The 27,332-nt window shown below is 41.8% G+C and overlaps 1 protein-coding gene and 1 long non-coding RNA gene across 4 annotated transcripts in view; both read left to right on the top strand.

The window, feature by feature from the left end:
* The first annotated feature begins 1,136 nt into the window (after positions 1-1,136).
* The window catches only part of PPP3CA (protein phosphatase 3 catalytic subunit alpha), a 181,044-nt gene continuing 154,848 nt past the window's right edge, over positions 1,137-27,332 (top strand). Inside the window, exons 1-2 of one of the 3 annotated variants that reach the window (XM_069013249.1) lie at positions 7,792-7,812; positions 11,243-11,327. In XM_069013249.1, the coding sequence (XP_068869350.1) occupies positions 11,267-11,327 (61 nt within the window). In that variant the 5' untranslated portion in view covers positions 7,792-7,812; positions 11,243-11,266. Of the gene's footprint in view, positions 1,221-7,188; positions 7,813-11,242; positions 11,328-27,332 lie in introns of those variants that run through there. The other 2 variants (XM_069013248.1, XM_069013250.1) reach the window with 2 other exon arrangements.
* Positions 3,612-6,713, top strand: LOC138109585 (uncharacterized). Its single transcript, XR_011150625.1, has 3 exons — positions 3,612-3,679; positions 4,319-4,412; positions 4,946-6,713. It is a non-coding gene; the product is annotated as an uncharacterized lncRNA (long non-coding RNA).

Raw genomic sequence — 27,332 nt, 5'->3', positions numbered from 1 at the left:
AAGGATGTTCTGCGGCGTGCCCGAGGCTGATGTTTTTGAACGACATAGGTGCATGGGGGAGAAGGGGAGATTGGTTATCAATATTTCTGGGTTTTTTTCAAGAGATTAATACCTAATCTTGCAAACTGCCCTGCAGGAAAGCCTTGTGGGACTAGTAGGGCACTGCTACAGTGACAGAGTCCCTTTGCAGCATTTGGTTAAGACAGCAGCACTGAATTTGCATCCTTGGTTGAGAATGTTTGTAGTCAATTAGAAACCTGGCTTCCCTTACATTAGGGCTGCTCTACATCACCCTGGCAATATAAAATGCATTTTAAGTGAGTGTAAGTGTAACTTACAACCATTAAAAAGCAGCTTTGCATTGTACAGCAGTTTAAAGCCTTGGGGTAAGTGAGAATCTGGATTTCCAATGTGTAAATTATGGTCAGTCTGAAAATTAATTGAAGATTTTTATATTTTGTAGTGCTACCACTAAGCCAACCTGAGTAAGTTATTTACTTCTAATTCAATATTGCAGTTATATTAATTGGAGCTTCTTAAACTGTATGGTAATCTCCAGGTTTCAGTATTTTGCTTTGTAAATATTTGGGAATTTTACAAACATGCATTCAGAGATCAGGTTTTTCTGTCCTTTTTTATCCATTCTAAAGTTCCTCAGAAAAGACATAGCACAGGAGGTCAGTTTGGAAAACACTTTCTAGTCCATTGTTCCTTTTCATATTCACTATGCTTCTTTAAATAATACATCAAAAGATACTTTATATTCTGAGAGTTTTGGCAACTAAATTAAAATTTTCCATGTTTGTTCCTTGAGTATCAACTTATTGTGATTAATTATCTCATTCTTAGCACCAGTTATGGTCTGTTACCACTGTGCCCTCAGCTGGCACTGATGGCACTTGAATAAATCATTTACTCCAGAATGTGTTCCATGCATGTTACCTTTAAAGTGGCAGGGATTTAATCTATACTGTTTTCAGGCCATAAAGGTAGAAAAACTAAATAATAAATCATGGCATCTCTATGAAAACAAATAAGGCTTACTCTTGCAAAAGTAATTACACACATTCCTCTTTGTTCTTGTGTCTCTGTCATCAGCATTACTCCTGAAAAAGGAGGCAGAAAAGCATCCTGGGTATTAAACATCCTGAATATCATGTCTTACTTCAGGATCTGTTCAGCTGCTTCTGTCACTAGTAGTTTTCAACAACACACCAGAGGTAAATCAGCTATGTATAGATGCTTATAGTACAAAATGAATATATATCTTGTTATTCTGCTGTTCCCATTTCCTTCAAATATTGTTCCTTTCTCTCAACAGGCATTGGTCTGTCATGATGTTCGCTACTGCAAGAACATCTTTAAAATGCAGTGAGCTTTCCTTCTATTCCTTTCTTAATTTATATTTTCTGGAAGATTTTAATATTCACTGGGATAACATCTTAAAGCCTCTTGCAAAATCTGTATTCTGTAGCCTCCCATTAAAAGCAATATCTAATTAACAACCAGAGCCCGCAGGATGAACTCCCTGGGAGCAAATGACTAATTCTTGATAGCAGGACTGTGTTTTTAAGCTGTTGCCAACATCTTGAGAACAGTTCGATGCTGGAAGCTGCTCCCAAGGGTCCTTTCTTTCAGTTTCACAACGTATTGGCACAGGCAGAGGCTCGGGAATGTGCACACCAGTAGGGGGAGATGAGGGGATGTCTTTCCAGTTCTGGGAACTTTGGCACTGTTCAGATACAACTTTTTTTTTCTTTTTTTTTTTTTCCTACAGTAAGGGATTTTCACTGCACAAACTTGCAGTACTTAATTAAAGCAATAACTTTAAACACATTTAGGCAAATCAGTGCAGTGTTCTTCTGGATACATAAATTGAGTTAAACCTGCTGCTTGCACCAGTAAATTTATAGGGACAAGCTACTCCTGCAGATCGAGTTTTAAGTCAAGGCATATTTAACCACACTGTTGGGCTTTGCCTGGGCTACTGGCCCTGCAGCTGGATGCAATAGGGCAACTGGGACTGTGGCCCAGCTGTGCAGGAGCTAAAGCTTGGCTAATTTCCTCTAATAGCAGATGTGTCAGGCAACTCCACCAGTTGCTCTTGGCAGCCTGCAGTGCCATTTGGCTGTAGTTTTGCTTCTGACTCTCTTGCCTTTCATTCTTGTTTGCTTAGTCTTGATTCCTGGTTCCTGCTTCCTTTGTGTCATGCTCCTATACCTCACCTTGTCCCAGTCCTGACTTGACTTACAATATGGACTCTTTGGTTTTCAAACTCCTGCCTCTGTGACTTTCTGACTATGCTTTTCAGTTTGAGATTACTCTTTCTATCTCTGGTTTTGATTTATTCTTATGCTGGCTTCACTCTACTTGTATCCAAGCTTAGTTCTTATCTGGTCTTCACCTTTGGGCTTAGTGGAGTAGTCTGATGAAAGTACGTGCTTCTTAGGAAATCTGAAACTGCAGTGCAGGAAACTTGCGTTAGGCTGCTTCTCAGCAGTATTGGAATGGGGACAGATATGGAAGTCCTTTGCATGATTGCTCTTGAGTCTGCATGCTGTGAGGGATTACAGGCATGACTTGTGGATCAGTTTTGCACTAGAGGCTTAATGTGAATGCAAATATTAATTTGCAGCCGTAGATGACCACAGTTACACTTCTTTTATATTGAAACCTGTTGTAAGGAGGCCAGTTTTGGCATGGGGTAAACCATTTCCAGGGTTCAAGGTTATTTTCTGTGTTCTTCTCTTTTACTATTTGTTGACTTTTCAAATGTCAGTCAAGCTCAGTATAACTGTTCATGGCACCAGTTGTTACTGTTTTCCATGTTGATTCAACATCTTGGAATTTGTAGCTAACCTTTCTCTCTTCTGTATTCCAGATGCCATTGCTTGCATTTTATTGCAACACAATTCATTTTGGTATCATCCGTTCCATGACTCTCTGTAGAATTGTCTATTTAGCTTTGCTTTCTAAACCAGGCACAGTATCATTAACAGTGTGTATAAATTCTGCTAAAAGCTTCAGGACCAAATCCAGAACCTGCATGATTAGCCAAGCCAAAAGCCCAACAGATGTATCCCAGGAAAAACATGCAAAGCTCCAGAGAGGCTGATGATGAACAGGTTACATGCCCACAGCTGATCCATGAAGACCACTGTGAGGAAAGTGTGAGGGTACATTTAGTGATGGATTATGTGTCTGTGTTTTGCCATCTGAACTTTCCACCTCTTCACAAACATAACCAGACAGCATTTCAATGATACAAAGAATTGTTACTTGCCAGGCTTACAGGGCTTACAGGCCCTTTATCTATCTTCCTATTGTGTACTGAGGTAGAATAAGAGTGGGAAAACTTTTGGCAAAAAAATCCTTAGACAGTGCCCCTTGATGGTGATTTAAATCGCTACGTGGTCCTTTGTCTAGGCTCTCTACTGGGGTGAATTTCCTCTCTTGGATATGATGGAACCAAATGACACGTGGAGTATTGATAGATTATATTGCCTATCCAAGACTAATATACGACACTTGGTATCAAATTTATTTTAGTCAAATGTAGATGAATCTAGTTCTTTTGAAAGTTTTAGGTGCTTGTCATCAGTATTGTGACAGTGAACTGTAACAGAACATTGATTTCACTATGGAGCATCTCCTCAAGACACACCACCAACATAGACTAGTATGTCGTGGTTTTAATCTTGTAGGTAATGATGCTATAGAGGCTATGGCCTAGGAAATAGACCTAGATACACAGATGTTGAGAATCCCCAGTAATTCTTATATTGAAGGGAAGTAAACCAAAACAATTACACGTCTCTCTTAAAAGAAAAACCAAGAAAATCATCAATTAAGGCAGCACCAATATCCAGACTAACCTTGTTGCACATATTTTCTATCCAGCCATGATAATACTTAAGGGCCTTCCCTAATTCCCCCTTACTTCCAAGATACTGTCAAATTTGTATCTATTACATATGAAGCCAGAACTTCCAGAGGCTAATGCAGGAAGGACAGACTCCCTGTAGCTAGAACATTCATTCTCTAATAATAATGATTAAAATTTTAAATGCTATCTCTTGCAATCAGTACTTTAAAACAGTATCTTAATTGGTTGAGTCAGTGGGCAAAAGTATGGCTACATTTTTATAAAATAATCCTCACTTTGCTGCTGAAATAGAGTGAAGACAACTTGATTGCTAATTTTTCATGGGATCTATGACACAGTTTGAAATCCCTCAGTCTGTGTGTCTTTATGAAAGTCTGGCTTAAAATTACTGTCTTCTCACTGTATGGGCATTTATTCCTCCTTCCACTTCAGCTGGATGCTGCTACTTTCCAGAGCTGCTGTGTGCTTAAAAGAATTGTCATGTCTCAGCTAAAATGGAAAAGAATTGCTCATCTGAGGCAAAGAGGTGGGTACTAACTTATTCCATACTTGAAAAAAATCTCTCTCCCCCAGCTCTCACAGAGCTTGTCTTCAAAATCAGTAGTCAGAAGTGACTGCTCTTTGGAAGATCAGAGCTTCCAATGTGTCGTGCTGGGCTTCTATTCTACTAGGGGATGAAATGACTAACAGTGGTACTAGGGATTAGTGATGCAAGAGGTCAAGTGTGTTAGAATTTTCCCAGAATCCACCGACTGTGTTCTTTTCATTCAAAGATGGGATCTTCATATTCTCCTCCTACTGTTAAATGAGAAAAAGGAATCTAATAGGACTCAGATCCCATGAAAAAGAAATCTCTCTGTGACAAAGGAGTGTGAGAAAAACCTGAAGGACCACCTGTGTGGATGGATTTAAAGGACCGATTTAAGTCATAAGGGATGCTTATACAACCTTTACTATGAACACAGATCTGAAACACAGAGTATCTCTAGTTTGCTACCATCATCAGTGAACAAAGACAGTGTATGGTGACTTCTCTCTCTTCCTTTCTCTCCCTCCCAGGATAAAGATTTTGCTCCTGAAACAAGTTAAGGGGTTAAGATTTCACCACACCATGACAAAGTAGTCATGAGGTCTTATACCTGTGATCTGAATCTTGGCTGTATCATACCTTGCAGAAGTGGCATGATATGTGGCATTTGGCTGTGGTACTGACCTTTGTCTGATGAAAGCTCATCTGAACACTCCTAAAGAAGAAATGACCTGAAATGGGGATTCTGCATTGGAAAGGAAGACTAAACACATACTACAGATGAATAATCAAGACCCTGTGCAAAATAAAATGAAAGAGCTTTATGTAGCTTGGATGGCAGATTATAATTGAAAACTAGAAGCAAAGGAAAACCATTAAAAAAAAAAAAAAGAACTCCTATATAGCTTTCAGAATTAATACAATCATGCTGGAGTTTTGACACTGGATGTCCTTGTATAAGCAGCAGCAACAATGATACTTTCTTGTTAAAAAATCAGAGCTGAAGTCTTGTCCTGTGATTAATGGGGGAACAAATGGAGAGATCCAGCATCTCTGTTATTCCAGCCTATCAAGACAAATCCAGATGACTCATGCAAACAGCCTGCAGTCACAGAAGAACGAATCCAAACTGGTCTTCCACACCTCATGAAGTTGGGGCCCACAATGTGTAAGCAATACTGGCCATGCTGCATTCCTCACATGCTGCTTCTCCTGTGTCCAAGCAGCATGTGCCGCTGGGCAGTGTTTCCCAGCAGTGGCGAGGAAGATGTAGGTTTTTTTTCTGTCCAGATTCTTCTGTGCCCTTGGTGCTTCATGAAGTATGCCTACCACATGGGGAGATTTCTGCTTACTTATCATGGGCTTCAAGATTTTTCTGGGCATGTATAAGACGCCCTTGCTTGAGCCCTAGCTCTGTTTCATATTCTCGTATTACCATTGCAATAGGAATCTCAGATGGCAACTTTATTACCCAGCTAGTCTGTGCTCCTGGGACAAGAGGATGGTCACAGCACATGGAGCTCACCACAGTTGTTGGAACAAGCTGAGAACTCATGCTGTTCTGCTAAATGTCAGTCACATACAATGTCTTCCCATGTTCAGAGAAAATACCACAAGGACGGCCAACAAAATGTCCCCTAAAAATGTCAGGCAAATCAAAGCAGAGAGTATGTGTCACAACTGCCATCTTATATTCTTTGTGGCTTTCTAAAGCAATAGTATCTGCTAAGCAACTTGTACATCACCCCAGAGGGAAATGGGAAGCCGGGTTAGGTGTCTGTTGATTCTTGGCTCATCTACACAGAAGTTATTCAACAACAATTCTGTAAACATCCCTCTTCCAGAATAGGTGTGCCCTATTTTCCTCTTTAATTAAAACTCACAGTGTTAAACTAAACCGGAACAGCTCAGCCTTATTCTGGAAATTAGTCATGAAATTAGTCAGGAATAGCTCCCCCTGAACAACATGTATAAACAAGCCCTAAACAATATTTATGTTGTCTGGAATGATGGAGGACACCTTCACAGATGTAAATTACTTTTCAATCTTCTAAGAAACATGAAGTAAGAGTTGTTGTCTTCCAGCTGGGGGCGGCGAACACTTCTCACCCGTGTTTGACGATTCTGTTTGTTCTCGCAGGACCATTTGAGGGGACGGTGGTGCCCCAGCATTGAGGCCGAGCGCTGCAGGCTGCGCCAGCCCATTGGCCAAGTTGGCGTGTGCCAGGTGCACTGGGCAAGACACACAGCTAGGGGCAATGGATGTATTTTCCCCTTATCCCCGTTTGCACAGGCCAGCTCCGGCTGCGCGCGTGCCGGTACCTGCGTGTCACCTCTCCGGGGACGCCCCAGCCCGGGGCGGGCACCCCGCGGGGCAGGCGTTTGGAGCGGCCGGCGCTCCGCACCCGTCCGCACCTGCGCAGGGTGGCCGGGCACGGAGGCGCGGCCACCGGGCGCGGTTCCCCGGCGCGCAGCCGCCGCGGCCGGTAGCGGCCTCTCTCCCGCGCAGCCACAGGCGGGCCGTGCCGTGCCGTGCCGTGCCGTGCCGTGCCGGGCCGGGCCGGGCCGTGCCGCCGCCCGGCGCGGGATGCGCGGCCCCTGCGCTCCGCGCGGCGCGGGCGGGCGGGCGGGCGCACCTGGGCGGTGCGGCGCGCGCGGGGCGGGGCCGCCTGACAGTGAGTGGCAGCGCGGCGCGGGCCAATGGCGGCGCGCGGGAGCGGGAGCCGGGCGGGCGGGGCCGGGCGGCGCGCGGGGGCTGCGCGGCGGAGCGTGTGCAGCGGCGCGCGGGGCCGCGGCCGGTGTCGGTGCGAGCCGGGGGAGAGAGCCTGCGGGGGGCGGCGGGGAAGATACGGATCCAGATCCCGATCCGGTGCGGCGGCCGCGGCCCTGGTAGTGGCGGCGGCGGGAGGAGCCGGAGCGGCGCGCCGTGGAGGAAGGAAGCGCAGGGCTGGCCGCTGCGTGTGCAACCTGGCTGTTCCTGCTGCCCGCGTCCACTCGCGGCTTTTCCTGCCGGCGCTGCCTGACAGCCGCGCGCCGCGGGTGTTGTCGCCGGGGTCTTCGGCGGGGGGGGAAGAGCGAGCCGTCCTGCACAGCCCGGAGGCGTGATTGAAAGCGAGCAATAATTAACTGGAGGAGGAAGAGGAGGACGGGGGTGGAGGAAGACGAAGGAGGAAGGCACCGCGCGGCAGAGCCCAGCCGAGCCAGCGAGCGGCGGCGGGACGCGGCAACTTCGGCCGCAGCGGAGGAGCCGGAGCCGTGACCGCAGCGGCCGCCGCCGCTTCAGCCCGCGCCTGCCCTGCCCGAGGGGGGAGAGCCTCGCCGCCTCCCCGGCCGCCGGACATGTCGGAGCATAAGGCCGTTGATCCCAAGTTATCGACGACGGACAGGGTGGTGAAAGGTGGGTGCTGCCCCTTTCGGCCGGGTCCTCCCGCCGTGCCCCCGGCTGGGGTCGCGTCCGTCCGTCCTTCCCCGCGCCGGGCAGGTACCGCGGGGCTGCCGGCGGCACGGCCGCTGGGAGCAGTGGGCTTGGCCCGGGGGCTTGCGCCGGGCCCCAGTGGAGGGTTTGCGGCTTCCCTCGCCTGCCTGCCCGGCGCTACATTGCAGCATTTCCCCCCCTTCCTCCCCCCGCCGCCTCCCCCCCTCCGCCTTGAAGGCGCTGCACAGGGCTGGCGTGAGAGAGAGGGGGAGCCCCAGCTTCCTCCCCCGCCCCGGTGCCTGGGGGAGAGGAGGGCAGGGCTCGGCCCCCTCCCCCAGCCCGCCTGCTCCTCTGGGCACCCCCCATTTCTCCTTCTCCTCCGGACTGCGCTCCCCGGAGCCCCCCCGCAGGCTGCGCCGCCGCCGCTTGTCATTGCCGTTCTGCTCCTCGCATGCAGCAAGGATGCCTGGAAACCTCCCCGTGCCAGCAGCCGGGGCTCCGCTCCCACACCGAGCGCCGCTGCTGGGGGACCGGTTGCGCCGCCCGGCTCCCCCGTGCCCCGCTCCCGCAGGGCCGCCCCCGCGGCACCCGCGGCGGGGATGCCGGGTGCGGAGGGGCGGGCCGTGGGCGCGGGCCGCGGGCGCTGTGGGAGGCGGCGAAGGCTGCTTCCTCCTCCTCCTCCTTCTCCTCCTTCTTTTCCTCCTCCTTCTCCTCCTCCTCCATCGCCGTCTCTTGCTGACGGCCCGGCCTGCCTGGATGTGAAGTTATCCAGCGGGCGTACCGTGGCCGTGCTCCCGCGTGTGCGTGCAGATGTGCGTGAGGGTGCTCGGCACAAGCACGTATCGGCTCCATGATTTTTGCTCTGTTCCGGAGGTATTCGTGTGCTGCCAGCCTCGGCCGTATAAACAGATTAGAGTTTGGGTTAACAACACATTGTGCCCCGTAGTACAGACCAAGGTTTTATTTACTGGGGTGATGCCTGATGTAAATTGCACATGTGCATTTCTCAGTGTGTAGGAAGTGCACGTGTATTTAATGGTCTGGGTTTTTTGTTTGGTTGGTTTTTGTTTGTTTCTTTCCGCACTGGGCACACAGCCAAGTGTACCCAGCTCTAGTATATTTCACCCAGTTACGTTATAACCCGTATGCTACAGTGGACAGCACAAATCCTAGGTGCAGCATGCATCTGTCCAGATCCTGGGAAGCTAGAAATGGAAATGGCCTTGAAATATGTGCACTTCTATATTTACATGAGTGTATGCCAAAATTAAACGCTCAGTGTAAATATTATTTGGAAATACGTGTTATTTATGGTTTTGTGTTTATATTTACACTTACCTTCTTATGTCTTTTCCTCTCTTACTTCATTTTATGCCCCTCCAAAGCAAACTGTAGATATTCCGATAGAGTAAGAAACATAATTGCAAGAATTTAAAAAAAATTACTTGTAAGTTTACCTTTATCTTGTAATATCTGGAATATTTGCAATTTAAGTTTTGGTCTGTTATATCATGCCAAGAGTAGGCTTTACTTGTCTCCTGTAGAAACAACAAACGACCATCCTGTTAGGAAAACGTCATTATTATGGTGTGTCTCATTTTTTTTTATTTCCTTAATCTTCTTGGTCCTAATACTTGGCCAAATGTCCTGATCTTTGCTGTGGCAGCATTTCCTTTGGCTTAAGACAACGTTTGTCATGAATAGGAATTATTTCAGTATTTGCAAAGCCTTCAGTGGTTTCAGCTCATCTAAATGTGTTTTGTCAGCAATTACTCCTTGCATTTTTCACACACATAAATGTCTCAAACATCTAAACCCGCTATTTTTAAGAAAACTTAGCAGTATGTATAGTTAAATATTTTTATAGTGCAACACTACACTGAGATCAGGTCTTGAACAAAAAGAGCATAGATGGTGCTTGGGTGTCCATTGCCCCTGCTAACTGTTGATCTCATAATGTCAGTGTTTCAGTGTAGATTGGAAGATCTGCTTAACTGGTTCAGTCCTCTATTAAATATTGAAATCCTTTTAAGGTCTTAAAATAGCATCTGAAGAGTGTAGTACACAGTAAACTGATTGTTAATAGGATTATTCTTTGCTGCATCATAGGCACTTCACACTGCCTTCATATGGACATTAAGGAAATCAAGAAAACATCTGGTGGTAAGAGAGGAAAGATCACTGTTGTTTCTGTCATATAGGACATGATTTGTACCCTCTTGAGATGAACAACTGAAATGGGCTTGCCGTGTTAAATTAATAAAGAATAATTAAAAAGGTATTTTGTGAGCACCTTTATAAGTAGTTGAAGTCTTGTTATTTTATTGAGAAACCTACTATCAAAGGCATAACCTGAGAAAGCAAGTTAGTTAAGTTCTTCTAAGTTATTTTATCATATAAAACCTTACTTGAAAAGGAAATGCTTTTAACATGGATGTAGTCTCTGGATTAAATTTTTCCCTCTGCTTGCCTGTGTGGGATTTTTTTCGTTTGTTTTTATTACATTTTGTTGATTTTTAAATTTATTTTGAAACCCCTTCTGTTGCTGGTGTGTGATAGGAGATGTCTCCTAACAGTAACTCTGGGCTGGCTGGTGAAAATCCTGGCTTGGCACCGTTATGTAACGGTGGGACGGGCTTGGGGGGATTACAGTTCCAGCAGCTTGTGGCTGAGAGCTGCTTCTTCAGGGGGTTGCTGTGGGTTTGGGTTGGGTTTTTTTTTTTTGCTTCTCGTGCTTAAAAAGCTCAAATATATGGAGAAGTGGAGTATTTCCATTGGTGATGATTTTATCTCACACTCATTTTGCTTTCCTTTTTTGAATTGTCTGAGTTTTATTTAAACTGATTTGGTTCAAAAATAAAACATGCTTTTGGGATAAGGGGAAAAAGGCTTGGGAGCCCCTAATGTCTTTAACATCCTGGTCTTTGTTATGCAGATCTTACACTGTCACACAATGAGCAGTGTAAAGAAGAAATTCAAGTTTGTGTATAATGTCAAGTTTTCGGAAGCAAATTAATTCCTGTTAAAGTTGACAAAACCATCTGTTTTGTTGAGCTAAAGGAAAAAGTAAAATTAATCCAGAGAATGCAGTTATGGTTTGAGGGGTACTTTCAATTTACTCTGGTGCTCTCCTTGAGAGAGTATGTATGCTGTGATGCAAATTCACCTTTACTCTCTGGATTTTGTCATGCTGTAGAGGAGCAACACTTTGGTCTGTTAACTGCAAATAGGATAAACCATATGTTCAGGTGCATTCAGGCGCTTGTGGGGTCAAGGCTCAGGACAGCATACTGTTGCAGGAGGTGGTGACTTGATGTACTTAACGAATAGAAATTCCTTGCCTTTTTGTTTAGTGGTATGGTACAGCTTTCACTTGAACAGAGCTGTCTTAAAAGTTCTTGTTCTTCTTCAGGACTGAGGAAGGTACTCCTTATCCATGCTGCTTCTAACTGCTGAGACTTGCCAGCCAGAGCGTGGGCTTGGTTGTTCTTGTGAAGGTAGGAATACCTGTCCAGGAAAAACTGGACTGAGGATAGTAGCTCATTCCACATGGCTCAGCTGCCTGATGTCAACAGCTTTTGCTCACTACTGACATTAGCAAGATTTGAACCCCACCAATGGGGAAAGGAAAGCCGTGTATCATGTTACTTGACCTCCTCAAAGTATTTAGTGTTGCATTAGTGTGTCTGAGGAATACTGCTCTGAAGGAGAGTAATCCTAAATAAAAACTTTGAAAGTCAACTGGAGTAGTTGTACAAAAAAGTGAAGTCAGTATTTCTTGGAAATCTTGTGGTTAGTTAGGTACAATAATTGTTTTGATTTTTCTCTGGGCAGGTAAAATGATTGTATGCTTTTGTGTGGGCTTTTTGTTTGTTTGGTGCTTTTTTCTTAAAAGTGAAGTTTTAATTAAATAATTCCATCTCAGCTGTTTAGAAGGGCTGCAGCTTGTGTTCCTTGGTGTTGGCAGTCTCCTTTCCTCTTGGGCATTGCATGGGGAGGTGTACACAGTTATATCAGCAATTGACAACACACAATAAAACCAGACATGGGTCTCTGCTGTCTCTGAGTTTCAAACTGTCATTGTTAATGGTCTCCTAAAGTGCAGGCTGACGGTTGTTTGTAATGTAATATGAATGCCAGCTCATGATCAATATGTCACCGTCAGTGTTAATTTCAGATTTGTGAGAGTTAAAATTGCTGTCAATAATGGAAATTCTAAACTTCATTGCTAATTCCCGTTAGTCCAGGGAAACTGGTGTGTAGCCACCAAACGCTTGTGCTCCAGGCTGGAATCCAGCATTGGTGAATTGCAGAAGCGTGCCTCTGTCTCCCTCTGAATCAGGTTCAATTTTTCCAGCATAGATGTGTCCTGCAAGTGCTTCAGTGGTTTTTGAGTAATTGTGTTGATCTGAGTGTCTGTAATGCTGGTAGATTTCATATATATTTTGCTGTAAATTTGAGTATTGGTAATGTATGGCAAGGACATGGGTTACTTTGAAGTGTTTTAACTGTCTAATACAGTAGAGTAAATGGGGATGTGCCTGTCTTTTGAAGGTGCTGAAGATTGTGTCTACCTGAGCCTCATGAGGAAAAAGAAGGAATTGCTTTGTAGCTGTTCCTATTGGCATAGGAAAGCTGACTTCACTTTACTTTTAATTAATTTATTGTTGTAGCACTTAGGAATATGTTTGCTTGCTCTGAGGAAGCCTGCATCTGGGTTTAAGGTGTGTTATTAACTAGAGAAAACACCCACAGCTATGCCAGAAAGGTGGCACTGGTATAGCTGGGGATTACCTGCTCTCCCCTATCCACTTTTACCTTCATTTGAAGGAACAGGTGTACATCCACCTCAGTGTTAGAAACTCTGTAGTTGCAAATCTGGTACATTTATGAAACAAGCTGTGTGAGGGGCACCCAAGAGCAGGAAACAGCTGAGTATACTTGGAGAGATATTATGGTTGTTCAGGAAAGACAGCAAGGTTGCTGTGTTACGATTTTTTTATATATGTAACCAACTTGTTCTTACCTCATGTCAAAACTAAGTTGATACTTGTAAGACCAGTATATTTTATGAACTGGGCGACACTTAGGTGTTGCAGTCTTTGTATGTTTTACATTATGTAAACCTGTAGGTGTGTAACACTCATGAGGGATTATGAATGGTGCTGAGAAACTGAAACAAAACCAAAGTACAGTCTTTGATGACTATGTGTTATAAAGCTGGTGATTTGTTTAGATTTATGAACTCACTGAGTCTCTTAGTCATTAAGATCATTTTGTAAATAAGCCCTTTAGTGAAACAAGTCTTTTGTTGTATAGGCATAGGGGGAAAATTGTGCACATGCTGAAGGGTGCCTTTCTTACATAGTTATTGCTGCTCTGCATAGGTGGGAGGCTTTTCTCATGCTCTGTATGATGAGCATGGCATGCTGAGTTGTAGGGCTGATATGATGCGAGGCACAAAATTGCCTTGTTTGTGTGTTAGAAAGTTTTTGTATGCCTTTGAATTCCACACTGGCTAAAGCTGTCTGCTCTTGCCTGCTCTTTTTGACTGAGCCTCTCTAGGGAGCTGGTGCTTTTAATACCACTGGTGGTGGTAATCTTGAAAGAGGAGTCCATACTGGATGATATCAGCATTTAACTTAATTGGAAAATATGAGCCAGTTGAGGTCATTTTCCATAGGGGGATGTTGTAGAGAACAGTTGTTTTCTCTCTGCTGTCCATTCTCAAATTGAATGATATTTACTTCCATCACGTGTATCCCACTTGAAAATGACAGTTTTTGCATGGATATGCTTGCATTTCAGTGCAGGTTATGGCAGTAAGATCAAGTGCAAAATATATTTACCTTTGGTTGTATAACTTGATACTTTAAATTATCTTTTTGTAGTTCTAGACTTCTAGAACTTAGCACAGTGTTTTCTGTTTGGTATTCCTAAAGGGATTTTCTATCAAATGTAATTTTGGGTAATGTCAATAAATAAGTACCCATAGCTTGGATACTCCCAACTCATCTTTCCTATTTTTTTTTCCAGTTTCTTCTGTTTTGCTGAGTGGCTCTTACTTACAGTACAAAAGCAGGACTATAAGTTAAATTTTGTACTCCATTTAAATGTGAATATTAATTTATCTTAGGCTTCTCAGTGGTGTTGAAGCAGCATATAGTGGGGATTAGTTTCTTCTTTATAGCTTCAAGGAATGTGGAAAAAAGTACTTCTTCCTTAAGGGTATTTTAAGGTGGAGAGATACTGCTTAACACTTACTGTAAGTGTGCCATAAAAGAAGCCACAAGTTTCTGAAGTAAAAGCCACTTCAAATCATATTCATGAAAAGGTGCCTTCTTATATTCTTTTGTATGTGGTTTCATGAATCAAATTCAGGCTATGATTTCACAATGGTTCTTCAGCTGAACACTGAAATAATTTCCTCTTCTGATAATCAGTCATTTACCTTGACTTTCCCCATAGGAGATAATTTTATGTCTACTCAGTAATGGGGGAAAGTATCATCCCAGTTTTGAAAATCATTACTGCATGTGCAGCCTAGGTATGTATGTTCACCTGAGTGTGTGGCTCACTGAGTGGTCTGCCACTGTAGATTGAGCTGTATGATTGCTGGAGGTAGTACTGCAGGTTCATGTTTACTGTTTTCTTGTAATTACTGAATGAAGGAAGAGACCAGAGATCGTATGTGGAAAAATGACAATCAGTGGAGACAATAAGTGGTATGATGGTAGGTCATTCTTTTAAAGGTAAAAATTGGAACTAATTCCTACCCTGTTTACTCTTCCTTCAGAAAAGCTGCCACTGTTGAAATAACACCTCCAGAGTAGTACCTCCTTGACAGTCATCTGTGTGTGTTTTAAACTGACTGATACCTCTATTTATATGAGAGCTTAGGCATGGTAACGTTGAAACGGCAACACTGTTGTATGAGGAGAACGTGCCTGTCTTATTTAAGGTTGATTTAGGATGCCAACATCATCTCCAGCTAGTTTCCAGCTAATGCCATTTATGTTTGGAGCTGGAGAGGAAAAGAAGCAGAGTGGAAAGGCACCACACATTAAAAATGGTTTTAATTAGAAGCAAGTTCTTGTGTGTCTGGGGGTGCGTGTGTCTAAGGTGTAGATGGCATCATTTCACTTTAGGCTGTATTTAACCAGTTTTTGAAAACATGTCATTTGAAACTTGCCTATCACTCAGACTTCTTTCTACTTGTAATTAAAAGCTGTGCTGAACTTCTGTTGTAGCTCCTTTTTCTTCTCAGCAAATTGAGTTTTTAATGCTTTCTCCCTCTCATGTTTCAAAATGCCCTTTCTTTTCCTGTCCGTTCCTGCCCTGCATTTTTGCAAACTCTTCTGTCCTTATTGCTCTTACACTTCCTTGCTTATTGCTAAATATGATGATCAGCCTAAGTGCTGCCGGGTAGATTTGGGTGCATGTATTTAATGCAAGAAGTTCATGGAACACCATGTCTTTGCTTTTGGTGCATCTGTAGGTGCCTGGGGAAGCCCGTGAGAATAGGGGAAGTATATTCTGCCTCTTCTCAGACTTCTGTTGTAACTCTGCAGCCAGCTGCTGACTGTAGCTTTCTTTTCAGTGAATAGCTCCACTGTCAGTGTGCTGCTCAAGCTCTTCCCAGCTTGTCACAGAAGGATGTCTCTATTCTGCAGTTCAGCTGCTGCTTGCAGGTTTCTTGGTGGTTATGTTGAACATTCATAGTGTGACTGGTAGTTTGAACTCATGTAGTTTGCAAAAAGCTTTAAGAGCTTTTATGGACAACGTGTTTTTTGGTTAACTTGAAAGGGAAGTGGTATGGGCCCTCGTGCTTTGGTGTTTTTGTAAACAGACATGGAAGTTAGTTAGTAATGAAAGGTAAGATTTGGTGAAGTTGGTAATACTTGAGAAAAATCCTGAGGTTCACCACAAATGAGTGAATTTTAAAACCCCCACTTTAAACTTTAGGCTTAGAAGGTGCAGAACCTAGTCTGTAATTGAGACTGTACCAAACCTTTGTGGAAAAGAAAGGGGAAAACTATACTAAAAATATAAATCTTTGTATAAAATCTTTGAAAATAGGAGTAGCTCTATTTTTATCTTTCAGATAGGCATATATGATTAATAAAATCAAGCTCAAAAAGTGCTGTAATGGAGTTAAACATGTACTGATGGAGACAGGTATTGGTATGACAGTATTCTGTCCTATATTCTTTTTCTCCCGTCTTTTAGAGGCATTTGGCTTAGGCATTCTATTGCATCAGATTCCTGTCAGCCAAAATACTTTGAATTATCTTGACTGCTGCACAATGCAGAGCTGGGGGAGTGAAAGGAAAAAAACTCCAAACTTACTATACAGCAAATTCCGCTACAGTGTTTGTCTAATACTTCCTAATTGTACAAAAATATCAAGTCTGCACAATGTTGCCATAAGAAAGGAAGTGCACTTTGAACTTCTGATTGGAATGGTGAAAATAACATGTGTTAATAATGGGTTATGCAGATGTGATGCTACAGTCTTGTAACAGTCACTCTGGGCATTGTTCAATAGGCTTAATTAATGGAATCCAAACTACAGGGTTTTGGCCTCATGTAGTGTGTGATTAGATTTTTATTTAGGTTTTTGGGAGTGTCTTTGAAGGTAGGGTATACGATTTTACTTTTTTATTATTTTTTAATTTGCTGATAGTGACAGATCAGTAACTGTGTGGCTGCATAAAGTTTCAGAGTTGTTTGTGTTTTAAAGTAACCATCATTTGGAAAGAAATCTTTTGCAGTCTACATAGATGTCCCAAAGTGAAGAGGCTTAGCTTCTGACTTGTTATCTGTTGCTATGTTTGGTTATAAGTACATGTTTAGCAATTATTTCTGTCTTTTCTTTGGATAAGGAAGCTTAGTTTTCACTGGTTGTTTGTTGCAGCTGTGTTTGTTACTTGCTACAGAGTCCCAGGTTGGTGGCACAAAAGTGGCTCTAAGCGGTGTATATTTAGGTGGTGGTCTTTCTGAAGTATTTGGAATTTCTTTGGAAGTGTTTTTGTGTCCTAAAGTGGAGAAACTGGTAAAATGACTTTTAGGTTTCTTCAATAAATTACTGACTTTCTTGATAACTATAGGGAAGATAAAAAGCAGGGCAGGAGCTTGTGATTTCTTTCTGGTCTATAGCTCTATATGGATGATCTTGGAGGGGAAGACACATGGCTAGAGAGGAACCTATACTCTCATTTTCCTGAGACATTACACAAAATTACTTGAAATAGTATGTTTCAGGTTTTGTGAAGATTTTATGTGGGAACACATGCTTTCCCCTACCTTTTCCTCCATCTGTCAAGGAGTAATGCTCCATTAAAGAGAGCTGTATCTGAAAATTCTTTCTGCATCTCAATATATGGGGTTTTCTATTTTAACCTATTCTTTGCATTTGAATCTTTATGAAAAAAATCTGATTTGGTTCATGTATAGTTCAGTTAACAAAACAATTAAAAGCTTCTAGATGGTGAAGCCTACCCTGTTCTTGGCTCCAGAGAAAAGATGTTTCATCTTCTTTGAACTTGAGACTTTTAGTCAGCACACCTCTTTTCAACAGAAGAAACCCTCCAGGATTTATGAGTTGAATTCTCTTTTTCTCACTGGAAAAGGCAATTTTAGTGATTTAATACCTGTTATTTACCATGATTTTTAAAGTAGTTTAATATAATTGACAATTTGAATAAAGAACCATTCATACAAGATCCCTTCCTATCCCCTCAGAACACTCAAAACCAACCCATGAACAGAAATTAAAAAATAAAATCCAACAGAATTAAAATAATTTTTTAGTCTTTTTTTCCATGATGCTTGCCAAGTTTCAGTTTGATGTAGATTACAATGGTCATACTGTGTTACAATTTTTAAAAAGTGCAACTGGTCATTAGCTGCAATGACATGAACAGCTGTAGTGTTCTATGACAACAGCTGGGAACAATCTAGTTATCTTCAATAACTTTCTTTTGTTGTTTCTTTCAGGCCATTTTTAAAATGAGAAGGTGAGATTATTGTATTTGTTCTCTATTTTACACCAGGGATTTCTTCTTAGGCAGTGGTGGCAATTATGTATCAAAATACGGCATTGCTGTTTGTGACTTGGAACATTTCCCTCTGCAGGACCTGTTTCATAACCCACTGAAATCTGTGGGAGTTGGAGTCTTTCATTAACTTGAGTAAACTGTGAATCAAGTTGTCATCCTAGGATTTCTTACTTTGGCCTTCCTTTTTCGGTGCATGATTTCTCTTTGGTTTAAACTACTTTGTAAAATCTGATCTTTTACAGCATTAGCTCTTATTTTAAGAGTGAGCTAAGTGCCTTTCTACTTTGCGATGCTCTCATTTACCCAGTAAGGAGGAACTTGTCTGTTTGTAAGTGGCTGGTTTGCCAAGAAAGTTTGCCTTTCTGTTGCTCTCTCTTCAGAAGTGTAGTTTAAAATGTTTCCTGTGTATGTGCATATGGTTGTTCTTTATTGTTGGAAAACCAAGTAGAAGACTTACGTGTACATTTTCTTTCTGTGTCCTTTTACAAAGGAGTTTTCTTTGGTAATGAACACATTTGGGTCACCTTAAATAAAATCTGTTTAACTTACTTTTTGTATATACCAGAGTAACTCTTAAAATCACCCGAGTGGTACTAAAGATGTACATACCAGATAGGTGTGGGAGCATTGTTTACTTCCCTGAGAGACTGCTATCCTGTGTCACACAAGTGGTGGTGTCTGTGATTACTAGAGGGGAACCTAATGGCATAACATGGTGTATTGGGACTACAGTTTGGGAGTTTGGGAAGAGGAAATGCAGAACACAGTGGGCAAGAGTGTGTGTGTTCAGTGCAGTGAAGTGTTACTAAGGGAATTTAGAACTAAGGTAGTTTAGAAATCCAAAGCAGAGAGCTGTTTTGAGACTGCTTTGCCTCACAAGCCCTCTTGGCTCAGCTGAGTATCTTGGAGGTACCTGTGCAGCGGGGCAGGAAGCTGGGTGGTAGCTACTGGAGAATGTGAACAAGCAGAGAACTAGCAAAGGCAGTTGGTGAAATTTTTAGTTAAGTCATATACTCTGTGTGTATACCAAGTTTGGTTTAGATTATCAGAGAATGAACTTTCTGCATATTTTTTTTAAAAAAAGTTTGCTGAGATAAAGGGCTTATATATTCTTTTAACCATAACTTCTAATCTGTCCTTATGTTATCAGTAACAAGGAGGGGAAAATGACTTTAGGATGCTGTGTTTTGAGCATCCTGAGATAAGGTTACTTTTGGTAGTTGGAGGAAAGAAGTGAACTCAATAAAATCCCATACTTGTACTACAAAAGGGGAAGAACCTGCATTCATTGCAGTTGAGAGATCAGTTTTAGCTTCTGGGCTGTTGACTACCTCATCAGGTATGGTTTGATTTGTTTTCTGGTTTTTTCCTCGTTGTTATTTAATCTTCTGCTTCCCACTTCACTGGAGAAATAGTGTATCTATAATTTTTATGAATGATGTGTCAAAAGTACCTTTCTCAATCACTCTCTGTGAAAAAGCACAAGCTCTGACAGCTTCACAGAAGCCCAGAATTGTTATGGCTGGGAGGGACCTCTGGAGGTCATCTGGTCCATTTCCAGCTCTCTCAGCCTTTCATCATAGGAGGGATGCCTTGGGTACCTTAAGTCATCTTTGTGGCACTTTGCTGGGCTCTTAGCAATTGGTCCATATCTTACAGTTTCTGTGTGACACCTGAAAGCATATGAAAGTTAATTTATACATACAGAGAGCTTTTACATTAGGGAATAGCATACTTTTATCTGTTTAATAAGTTACTGCTCCTTCCCTGGAGCTCTGAATCTCAGGTGACACTTACCTCACATGTAAATACTGTTTGTTTACCACAGAGAAGATGAGGGATAGTACTGTCATTAACAGAAGTCTTAAATGCATGTGAATTTTCTGTACACTATTAACCTTACATCTTTTATCCTGTTGTAACAGACAGTATTTTGCTGTGGGGTATTTGGGGGGTATTTGGCTAATCTCAGAAGTACTGCCCATCAGAAAGTTACTCTGCAGATATCTTTTTGTTTATAATCCAGTTGCTGTAGCTTCTGAAAGTGTGTTAGACTCTTTGCCTTCACCCCTTGATTTATGGAGACAGAGGTTTTTATGGGTCGTCTTAGAGAATTTGCCAACAGCCTTCTGGGCTGCATAAGGAGAATTGTTGCCAGCAGGTTGATAGAGGTGAATCCTCTCCTCAGCACTGGTGAGGCCATACCTGAAGTGCTGAATTCAGTTCTGGTCTTGCCAGTATGGGAAAAACATGGACATACGGGAACAAATTCAGTGCTGGTGCACAGAGGTGGGCCTGGGACTGGCACATCTTTCATATGAGGAAATCTGAGAGAGGTGGGGCCACTGAGTGTGGAGAAGGCAAGGCTCAGAGGGGCCTTATCTGTGTGTGTGAAAGCTGGTTGTAGGAAATTGAGAAGGGGCAGCCAAGCTCTTGTCAGTAGTCCCCAATGACAGGGCAAGAGGTAAAAGGCACTAATTGACAGCTCTCACAGTAAGTGAATTTCTGCTTTTCAAACACTAGCACAGGTTGCCCAGGGAGGTTGTGGAGTCTCTGTCTTTGGAGTCATTCAAAAGCCATCTTGGTGGGGCCCTGTGCAGCTGGCTCTAGATGGCCCTGCTTGAGCACAGGTGTTGGCTGGAGCAGCTGACCAACAGAGGTCCCGTTTCAACCTCAACCCTTCTGTGATCGCTTTTTACTCAACTCTATTAAATGGCTAATTAAAATGCTTGATTGATTTGGAGACCTTTTGACCAACCATGAAGTACAGAAATCTCCCTTTAAAAATGAAAAGTTAATGTTTGCTAATAAGATGTTCTACAGGAAGAATGCTTTATGTGATTGAGGGTCCACTATGTAAATAATTATGTTGGCATAGCAGCAAGATACATTGCATTGGGAAGATATATATATATATATTTGAGTTGATGGATACATAGTAGTGTTGCTGGCAAAATATTTGCACAGATCACTCTTGGCAAGTTTCAGAATCTCCTGAGTGTGTGTAGCTCTGGAGTTTGGTGTAGCTTGAAAGCAGGACAAGATAGTATGACCACTGTACTTCGCTTTGGGCAACTGTAAGAAAAAGGGAAAGAAAGCTTTTATATTAATCTTTTGTAGTTACTGCCAGTGCTTCAGACCATCAGAAAGGTCCATTTTCTAATTAGTGGAAGGAAGTAGTTATCTTTCCCTAGTCCTTGGTTTGTCTGATTTTTCCATAGTGTCATGACAATTGAAATTGAGAGTGATAGCAATTGTCTTTCAGCTCTGACACTCTCTGGCGTTTTTTTTTTCTTTCCTGCTTAGTCATGGTTATTTGTTTCTTAATGAAGGTGAATGTTGCCCTTTAAACCTGACTAGGAAATATGTGAATCTTGCATCTGTAAAGGTAAGCTCAAACCTGAGATAAGGGAGTCTCTTGATGTGGGTAACAGAAAATGAAAATAAGCATTGGAAAAGTTACGAGTATGACAAAATTATGCTGACTGCTTCAGAAAAATTAGTAGAGCAACCATCATAGAAGTTTTGAGCAAGTTCTCTAGGTGGCATCACCTTCATGGGTAATTAATCTGGATAATGGAGGTAATTTTTTTGTTTTGAAAGTGTAGCTTCCAGGGTTGCTCAGTTGACTAGATACGTTTGAGGAAAAAGACAGACAGATACTGTAATTTAAAGCATGAGTTGCCTTGGTATAATATAAATCATAATATAAATTAAAATCTAGGGCAACAGATGAAAGAAGTTTAAATGCATTTACCACCTTTGCAACACATTGAACAGTAACTGGGGAGAGGGCTTGCTGGTGCCTTTGACTTAATTTAGTAGTCTTTGACTTAATTATCTGTAATTAGAAAAATGTGGTTCTGGAGAACTTACTGGTTGCCAAAAGGTGAGTAGAGTGTTAAAGATTTGCCTCAAATATACTTAAAAAAAAAAAGAGACAGAGAGATGGGTTTAACATAGATATCATGACCTGGAAAGATGCTCCTGGCAACTAAACTCAACAGAGGAGCTGAAGAGGTGCTTTGAATACATGGAAATGTAGAGCAGATGGGAAAGCCCAACAAGCTGCAGGTGCTGTTAGTGGCATGTATTCACCTACCTGAAGCGTGAATGGCTGTTCTAGGGATATCTGTCTAGTTGTGCTGCAGGACATTTCTCTTGAAGTGGTTATGTCATCATCTCCTGCTCAGCTACAGCCATGCAAAGAGATGGCTTTTTTTAGCATAGTGGGCACCTTCATGGTCGTAAGTCACCAGAAGAAGTTAATTCTATGGATTATGTTAATGAGAAGATATTTGACCATGGAGGAAAGGTTAATGTATAGATTTTAAAATGTGTCTTTATTTCTGATGGGAGATATGTGGTGCTGGGATTTGTTGTTGGGAATCTACTGTATCCTGATGCTCTGTTAAGTTGAACAAGATTAAAAGTGACTTCAGTTTGTGCCTTACTTTGTCTGAACTGATGATGCAAGCTGTCTCAAATAATTTTATCAGCAAGTACTAACAAATTACTATGGTATCATAAGACTTCAGGCAAAAAAGAAGCTTTAGTATAACAAAACTCTCAAAACTAACCCCTGGTTCTGTCACAATTCTCAAAAAATAAAGTGCTGTGGGAGGGCAGTGGATTCTTTCTGAGCCTTGATGCCGGGCCAGGATTTCAACTGCCTCCCTAAAGGTTCAGCAGAAACATTTTTTGGCTTAAAAAATGCAGGTTTTATTCAAAGATAACTGGTGGCAGTAATAATACTTTCTCTAATGTGTAGAGCAGAACAGCTGAATCAACGGTGAGATTAGATTACCTGTTTTGCCAGAGAATGTTACAAATTCCTTTCAGAACTGTATTTTAACTACAAAGTGAATTTTTTTTGCTTGATTTCATGTTAATCCAGTACCATGGATTATTGTGGTGAAAACAGTTTCTTTCAATGTGTTTTTTTTCCCTCCTGTGCCTCAGTCTTCTAGAAAAATGACCTTTTTAAAAAAGTCTAAAAGATCATTTATAAATAATAATCTATAAACATGAGAATAATACATGACAACTATTTGATTGCTGGAGTCCTTTTTGAAAGCACTGTGTTGGGGTTTTTTTTGTCCTTTTTGTTGATCCCCCCCTTTTACCTTCTGGATGTGCAAAAAATCATATTTCTTGATGAGTACCTGCTAAGCTTTATCAGATGCATTATAAGTAAGGTGAGTCTTCTGAAAGTTTCAGCGTAGTAGGGACCTAGGGAGGAGCAAGCTGGGTTAGCTCTGAAATACTCTATATTATAGGAGGCTGGGAAAGCAACAGGCTAATTTATTACTGATTAAATATACAACAACAGTCGGAAAGGATACTGCTTGAAGCTAGGGAAAAGTCACAAGAGGAGTTTGAATTCCTTTTGTTTTCTGCTTCAGCATCTATACATTTAAGTAATTTCTCCTCAAAGGAGAAAAGAGTATTAACCTTCAGTAGTGAGAACTGCTGAGTATGATAATTGGGCCAGAGAGGATAGTTAGTTATTTATTCATGTTTGTGTATCTGCAGCACTGTAGAAGTCTCTGTCACAGGTCTAGTTTCTCTAGAAAACCACCAGAACAAAAAAGGTTCATATAGGCAATGTGTTTGTACACAGTAGGACTGTAATATCCTACAAACATCTTCCTGAGGTCATCCGGGTGCTTCTAGACTTTACTATAGAACTGGAAATAGAAAAAGCCTGGATGTTTGCTATTGACTAGTAAATACAAGGCATGCTGCTAGTTAGTTTCTGACAGAACAGCATCCCCTGTTTGTGTAAGTGTACCTGTTTCTGGTTCACTGGCACTGCAGCAGAAGAGGAGTATGTGAACCAGAACCAGTCTGTAAGGGAAGGGTGAGTGTTAAAAGCTTTTTTCTTGAAACCCCACCAATTTCCTCTGTAGCGTTTAACTTCCCATTCAGATAGGGAAATAGTTGTGGGTAGTTGTGTTGCCAGGCAGGTCTTGCAGAGGCAATAGCATTTAATACTTTGTGCTATGTACTGAGAAGATTCTGAAGCTTTAGAAGACTCTTTACCTGTTTTCAATCCTGTAAAAGTCTTAGGTCACGGGTTACTAACTCTAATTCCTGAGTTAACCAAAATGAATGCCTTTTGATTATTTAAAAAAAAAAAAAAGGCAACAAACCCCTTCCCCCAATACAGCAAACACCTTAGAAAAAATTATGCATCTATATGTGACTTTTTTTCTTTTTTATTAGCAAATTTGGAGTCTCTGTGGAAAAAAAAGGATGTTTTCTTGCTTTGGTGACCTAACTGCTATAAAACCTGTGTTAATATGGACTGTTTAATGTCATGCCTTTCTCCTGTACCAAGAAAATGGTGATGACTGGAATGCATGTCGTCAACTTCTGTAATCAGGGTACTTGAAATATTTACAATACCGTGATTACAGTAAAGCTTCTTATGTACACATACACACACACTGCAGCTGCCTTATATATTTTGGACTTTCAAGTTTACATCCTCATTTGTCTCCTATTCTTGGGTGGGGTTTTGTTTGTTTGTTTTTTACCTAAGGTGCTTGGCAAAAAGGAATAAAATACAAACTTCTTTATCTGCCATGTGAGGTTTGCCATGTGGACACTTACAAAATATCCTAGTGAAATTAAACAGGAGAAAAGAGCAAAGTTTGAAGCTTTTCACAGGCCAAAACCAAACACTCCAATGTCTACTGAAGCTGCCAAATTCTGTTTTAGGGGGTTGTCTGTCAAGAGTCTAAAACCTTTTCATGGGTCTAGTGAATGGAATTGAGCAGCAGGGGAATAAATCTGGAACAGATTTGTTGGAAAGGCTTCTGTGTGGAAGACACCTCAAATGGCCAGGACCAACCTGCAAAAAACTACCCATCCATGTTACTTTCAGTAGGTATGAGATGCAGAGCAGTTTCAGGGCAAGACCTGTTGGTCTGATATGTTTTGTTTCTGTTGTGTGCAAGAGCTGTGACCAGTTGGTGCCATGCTTGGCTAAAAAAGCCAGTGCTCTGTAGGCACAACTCCTACCTCTTGTTTCAGATCCTGATAGTCCAATGGGAAATAATAAGGTATCCCAGAATAATTACAGCTGTAGTATTTCCTGTCTGATGAGCAATGTTCACAGAAAACCTTCTAAAGCATGACTACAGACTCATTTAATTGAATCTCATATTCTAAACTGGGCGTACCTGGACTGAGTCTGGGGCCTGAAACTGGAGAGCATTTGGTGGTGCTAATAGATGGTGTTCTCTTGTAACTGGATTGCCAGGCCTGTCCAGGAAGCGTGAGGGGCTGTGCCCACCCAGTGGCAGTCAAAGAAACTTGGATTACTCCTTGCTGGGGATCTTGTAGAATTTTTTATGCTGGTGCCTGGAGCTCCAAAGTGAGGCTGTTGTAAGTGGTTTTGCTTCCCTGGCACGAGGGCAATAGCCACAGCAAGAGGATATGGATTTTTGCTTTAGTGCTAGACTGAAATTGTGGCATGAAGTCCTTCTTTTTCCTGCTGGGATGAAGGGTGATCTTAGATCTTTGCTCTGTGCACCTGTGTAAAACATTTAGGTTTGACCTTTCCTTTTCTCATGCAGTCTATAGTCTGTTTAAACCTGGGTGGTTTCATGTAACTTGTACCAAAAGTGAAGTGCTGGTATTTTTTTTTTTGTTGTTGCTTGCCCCCCTCCCTATGGAAAAGGAAAGAGTTCAGGCCTCGCATTGCAGATGCTGATTGTTGTTGTTTAATTCAATTCATGTTTGTTGCGAAGAGAGGATGATATAAGAACAAGAAGTGAAGAAGAAAATACTGATAGAAAATCATGCCCTCATGTGTGGATGTGTGGCCATGTAGCTTTCATCTTCCTTCAGAACGGAGTGTTTCTCTTTCATGCCTGGCTGACTGATGTGCCCTGCCCTGTTGGGCTGTGCAGCCTGTCTTCCCTAAAAGGCTGTAACAGGTTTTTTTAATCTCTTTTTGAGAATTTCCGATTTTGCTGGCTTTTTTTTTTCTTTTTAGGTGTACAGTCCCCTCCCCTAAAGGTTGCCTTTTGTATGCTGATGTACATAAACTACCTCAAGGTTTTCTTAAAGAATAGTGGAAGCAAGCCCACTAGTCCTCCCAGGAGAAAAGTTCAGTGAGGCCAGTGGTATTCCTTTTACTTCCCTTTTGGTTTTGTTCACTCCTATGCCTTGTAAAACAGCCAGGAAGATTTGTCACAAATCATGTTTAATTTCTTCTTGTGCAGAATATAATCCATTGTGGACTTTTATTTTCCTTACAGTAAGTCTTCCAAAATCCCAGCAGTAGAGTCACAAATGGCATTTTATTCTTCTCATTTAGAATCTAGTGCCCCAATCTGTTACATCAATATTGCTCTCAGAATAGTGCCACTTGGTATTACTTGTGTGGTGAAAGCATTGGATTTGGCATGCATATGTGTGTGTTCTCCTTGTACAGTTTTGTCTTTTTCTTAACTTAGAGCATATATATTCCCTGCCACTTCCCCTCAGGTGTGGGAAACATGATCTCCACAACTAGGATTCTGGAACAAAAGCAAGGTTTAATCTTTAAATGACAGTATGAATTGTTACTGTGAAGCCTGGACTCCAGGTATAGTCAGTTTTCGTTGCGTTTTCAGTATCAAATCTCTTCTTCATCTTCTCTAAAGCAGTCACAGCTTCTTTTTGTCCCTTTTTTAAACCGAATATTTGTAACCTTTTGTTTACTTGAATTGCTATGGATGGAAAGTAGTGGAGCTGCCTGCAGAATAATATTTAAAAGTTTACAGTGAGGAAAATTTAAGAGTCTGTTGTTTTTGCAGCACCTTTTGTTTTTGATTTGTCTTCTCTCTGATATAACATCACTGAAATCCAGAGTCTGTCTGGCACTGGGAAGTGTGTGAAAGGCTAAAATGTCTCATTCAGACAATGACTCAGATGTGCAGGCACTTAACTCTCCAAAGGCTTTGTTGTATCTTAAAACAGAGTGTACACTGCTCTGGTATATCCTCAGACCTGGAGGATGTTCATGGGCACTCAGCCAAATACGGATTATCCCAACCCTTGAAAACTGCTTGGATCCCAGTATAGTTTGCAGCAATTTGTTTTTATATAGCAGTGATTAATTAAGACAAATACTCTCTGAAAAGCCTCTTAAATTTTAGAAGATATTTTATTTTCTCTAATACATACCTTCCTAAGGTAAAGTGATTATTCTTTAAGATCTGTATCTCCTATGGTGATTTTTCTCCCCCAAGAAAATCTGTGTGGAATTAATAGAAGAGCTGTGTATAGAGAATAAATTGCTTGCAACTTCTCAGAGAAAGTGTTGTTAAAAATTGAAAGCATCATAAATTTACAGCATTAGGGAGGGCTACTAAGAAGTAATTATTCATGTTTTTACCTTGATCAGGTGGCAACAATTAAAAAAGTGGTTTTGCATTTCAGATA

The sequence above is a fragment of the Aphelocoma coerulescens genome, chromosome 4 (genome assembly GCF_041296385.1).
Source record: "Aphelocoma coerulescens isolate FSJ_1873_10779 chromosome 4, UR_Acoe_1.0, whole genome shotgun sequence".
In the NCBI taxonomy this organism is placed as follows: domain Eukaryota; kingdom Metazoa; phylum Chordata; class Aves; order Passeriformes; family Corvidae; genus Aphelocoma; species Aphelocoma coerulescens.
This window is presented reverse-complemented; position numbering and strand designations above follow the sequence as displayed.